Consider the following 4,981-nt stretch of genomic DNA (forward strand, 5'->3'; position numbering starts at 1 on the left):
GGATTAGTTGGGAGGGCGGGGGCAACGCGAGGCCATTCCGTCAGACGGCCAATGGTATTTCACCGAACAGGGCCCGTTCCGTTAGCTCCGCCCACAAGCCTATAGCACCGATTCAATCAGAATACCGCGAAAGGAGCGAATGTGGGCGTGTATATCTTCCAGTAGGAAAATAATCAGCGACGTCACTCACTGATTTTTGCATGTCAAAAGGGCGGAATCTTGGTTTTGTTGACGGACGGTAATGATCCAATCTGAGCACTTTACTAGTTTGACATACTGACAGGTGGCCAATCAGTGTCCTTCACTCCGTTATCAGTCGGGCTGGATTCAGCCAATGGGCTCTATGGATGGGCCTCGATCGTCTGTCGGCTGTAGTCGGTCACTCGGCTTGCTTCACACCGAAAGCTACAGTAGGCTATGTTGATTCTGGTGATTTCCCGACCTCATCGGGTTCGGTAAAACGACATCCTCGGAGCCGGGTTCGGGAAAGGGGACTAGGTATCTGGCTCGGAGAGTGGCCACCTTGCACGGTGCGAAAACGGAGTATTTGCGCTGGGAAGAGGCGTGGGGCCTCGATCGGCGGGGGCTGCACGGAGGGACAGGCGTACCGACCGAGTCGGGCTGGATGCGCTGGACTCGGCCCGGAGCGCTGCGGTTCCAGCAAAGCACCATACCACAGCCCAGACAGAAAGACGGAGACACGGACGTCGCTGTCTCCATTCCGGACTATAACACTATTTATTATTGTAATAACGGTTCTATACTGTAGAGGAGACCAGGTGAGCTCACTGACAGTCTAGACTGCAGCTGTCAAGCTATTTCAGTCCGGACCGACTGGTTTTGGGAGAACGAACGGACCGACTGCTGGACTCAGCTTGGACCGGGTCCTGGAGAGTCCAGGGCGGGTTGTGGAGCTCGGATCGCCCGCTGACGGCCTGCCATCATGGGCAACGTGCCCACGGCCAAGAAGGGGAGCGAGATGGAGAGTGGTGGGTGTCATTATGGTGTCGCTCAGAATCATCAGTCTACCTGTCTGTTCACTTCTCTTTAACGGTCTCTCTGAGGGGACACAGTGCACCCCTGAAGTGTTTAGGGTATAGGCTACTCAGGATATCCACTATTCTATGCATGCTTAAAATTGTGTAATACAAAAAAATCGATCAATCATCACATTTATTTTATAAAGTCCTTTTAACATCAGCAGTGGTCACAAAGTGCTTTCCAGATACCCAGACTAAAATACCCAAAGAGCAGGAAATACTGAGAGAAATATAGGCCTACACTGGCCTACTCATCTATTGGCCTACACTGGTCTACTCATCTATTGGCCTACACTGGTCTACTCATCTATTGGCCTACACTGGCCTACTCATCTATTGGCCTACACTGGCCTACTCATCTATTGGCCTACACTGGCCTACTCATCTATTGGCCTACACTGGCCTACTCATCTATTGGCCTACACTGGCCTACTCATCTATTGGCCTACACTGGCCTACTCATCTATTGGCCTACACTGGCCTACTCATCTATTGGCCTACACTGGCCTACTCACTATTGGCCTACACTGGCCTACTCATCTATTGGCCTACACTGGCCTACTCACTATTGGCCTACACAGGCCTACTCACTATTGGCCTACACTGGCCTACTCACTATTGGCCTACACTGGCCTACTCATCTATAGGCATACACTGGCCTACTCATCAGGCCTACACTCATCTATTGGCCTACACTGGCCTACTCATCTATTGGCCTACACTGGCCTACTCATCTATTGGCCTACACTGGCCTACTCACTATTGGCCTACACACTGGCCTACTCATCTATTGGCCTACACTGGCCTACTCATCTATTGGCCTACACTGGCCTACTCATCTATTGGCCTACACTGGCCTACTCATCTATTGGCCTACACGGGCCTATTCATCTAATACTTTGTAGCTTACTTCCATATAGCCACATTTGAGCATTCTAGAACATTACAGTTTTAGAACATTACAGTTTTAGAACATTACAGTTCTAGACCATTACAGTTTTAGAACATTACAGTTCTAGACCATTACAGTTTTAGAACATTACAGTTCTAGAACATTACAGTTCTAGACCATTACAGTTCTAGACAATTACAGTTTTAGAACATTACAGTTCTAGAACATTACAATTTTAGAACATTACAGTTTTAGAACATTACAGTTCTAGAACATTACAGTTCTAGACCATTACAGTTTTAGAACATTACAGTTCTAGAACATTACAATTTTAGAACATTACAGTTTTAGAACATTACAGTTCTAGAACATTACAGTTCTAGAACCTAGATTATCTTGTGAGTAGAGGTATTATTTATGAGTCTGATTGTGGACATCACGCTAGGCTTATATCTGGTTGATGGATGAAGAAAGTGCCAGGTAGAAACTGAGATTTTAGGCCATAATGTTTATAATGTTTCAATCCCAGATTGGCCCTTTTATATGCCTGATTCCCCCACTGCCTTTAAGATACTACATTTCTAGAAGTAGCCTGATGTATTTGTTCAGGGAACAGTGTTGGAGTTGGATGTTGTCCAGTGTTCCAGACAGGTACAGTATGTTATCACCCAGCAGCACCAGCAGGACAGGGTGGCTTTTTGCAGGCCAGGTGTAAGAATGGCCACATTGCTGTTAGATACCATTACCAGGCAGCATGTTGGAGGCCCGGGCGCAGGCTGTAGAACTGCAGGGCAGGTGGTGGTGGAGGAGTAGTTAGTAGAGGTGCTGACTAACAGACAGTAGACTGTATGCAGGAAGACAGAGCACTACACCCTTTCTCAAGCTCCCAGTCATTTCCTGTCTCCCTGAAGGACGCTGGGATGCTGAAACATTGGTGCTTTACCCAATCAATGACTAGCAGTGAGACTCTTGTTTATATAGCCTACAGGGGTAGTTAGGTTTATAATAACAGTTTATAATAGTTAGGTTATAACAGTATAATAGTTAGGTTATAACAGTATAATAGTTAGGTTATTATAATAGTTAGGTTATAACAGTTTATAATAGTTAGGTTATAACAGTATAATAGTTAGGTTATAACAGTTTCTAATAGATAGGTTATAACAGTTTCTAATAGTTAGGTTATAACAGTTTCTAATAGTTAGGTTATAATAGTTAGGTTATAACAGTTTCTAATAGTTAGGTTATAACAGTATATAATAGTTAGGTTATAACTGTTCATAATAGTTAGGTTATAACAGTTTATAATAGTTAGGTTATAACAGTTTATAATAGTTAGGTTATAACAGCATAATAGTTAGGTTATAACTGTTCATAATAGTTAGGTTATAACAGTATAATAGTTAGGTTATAACAGTATAATAGTTAGGGTATAACTGTTCATAATAGTTAGGTTATAACAGTATATAATAGTTAGTTTATAACTGTTCATAATAGTTAGGTTATAACAGTTTATAATAGTTAGGTTATAACAGTTTATAATAGTTAGGTTATAACAGTATAATAGTTAGGTTATAACTGTTCATAATAGTTAGGTTATAACAGTATAATAGTTAGGTTATAACAGTATAATAGTTAGGGTATAACTGTTCATAATAGTTAGGTTATAACAGTATATAATAGTTAGGTTATAACTGTTCATAATAGTTAGGTTATAACAGTTTATAATAGTTAGGTTATAACAGTTTATAATAGTTAGGTTATAACAGTATAATAGTTAGGTTATAACTGTTCATAATAGTTAGGTTATAACAGTATAATAGTTAGGTTATAACAGTATAATAGTTAGGGTATAACTGTTCATAATAGTTAGGTTATAACAGTATATAATATTTAGGTTATAACTGTTCATAATAGTTAGGTTATAACAGTTTATAATAGTTAGGTTATAACAGTTTATAATAGTTAGGCTATAATAGGTTATAACAGTTTATAATAGTTAGGTTATAATAGGTTAAAACAGTTTATAATAGTTAGGTTATAATAGGTTATAACAGTTTATAATAGTTAGGTTATAACAGTATAATAGTTAGGTTATAACTGTTCATAATAGTTAGGTTATAACAGTTTAGGATACTGTATAGTGGAGGATACTGTGTAGTGGAGGATACTGTATAGTGGAGGATACTGTATAGTGGAGGATACTGTATAGTGGAGAATACTGTGTGGTGGAGGATACTGTGTGGTGGAGGATACTGTGTAGTGGAGGATACTGTGTAGTGGAGGATACTGTGTAGTGGAGGATACTGTATAGTGGAGGATGCTGTATAGTGGAGAATACTGTGTAGTGGAGGATACTGTGTAGTGGAGGATACTGTATAGTGGAGGATACTGTATAGTGGAGGATACTGTATAGTGGAGAATACTGTATAGTGGAGAATACTGTGTGGTGGAGGATACTGTGTAGTGGAGAATACTGTATAGTGGAGGATACTGTATAGTGGAGGATACTGTGGAGGATACTGTAGGAGGATACTGTGGAGGATAGTGGAGGATACATAGTGGAGGATACTGTGTAGTGGAGAATACTGTATAGTGGAGGATACTGTGTAGTGGAGGATACTGTATAGTGGAGGATACTGTGTGGTGGAGGATACTGTGTAGTGGAGGATACTGTGTAGTGGAGGATACTGTATAGTGGAGGATACTGTGTAGTGGAGGATACTGTGTAGTGGAGGATACTGTATAGTGGAGGATACTGTGTAGTGGAGGATACTGTATAGTGGAGGATACTGTATAGTGGAGGATACTGTGTAGTGGAGGATACTGTATAGTAGAGGATACTGTATAGTGGAGGATACTGTATAGTGGAGGATACTGTGCGTAGTGGAGGATACTGTATAGTGGAGGATACTGTATAGTGGAGGATAATGTGTGGTGGAGGATACTGTATAGTGGAGGATACTGTATAGTGGAGGATACTGTATAGTGGAGGATACTGTATAGTGGAGGATACTGTAGTGGAGGATACTGTATAGTGGAGGATACG

At 41.3% G+C, this 4,981-nt stretch overlaps 1 protein-coding gene across 1 annotated transcript in view; it reads left to right on the top strand.

Moving 5' to 3' along the window:
* Nucleotides 1-318: 318 nt before the first annotated feature.
* The window catches only part of LOC112223316 (cAMP-dependent protein kinase catalytic subunit alpha-like), a gene marked incomplete at its 3' end in the record, with an annotated part of 18,763 nt that continues 14,100 nt past the window's right edge, over nucleotides 319-4,981 (top strand). The window contains 1 exon segment of the mRNA XM_042313349.1: nucleotides 319-989. Coding sequence (XP_042169283.1) covers nucleotides 944-989 — 46 coding nt within the window.

The sequence above is a fragment of the Oncorhynchus tshawytscha genome, unplaced genomic scaffold, assembly GCF_018296145.1.
Source record: "Oncorhynchus tshawytscha isolate Ot180627B unplaced genomic scaffold, Otsh_v2.0 Un_contig_6661_pilon_pilon, whole genome shotgun sequence".
NCBI classification, from domain to species: domain Eukaryota; kingdom Metazoa; phylum Chordata; class Actinopteri; order Salmoniformes; family Salmonidae; genus Oncorhynchus; species Oncorhynchus tshawytscha.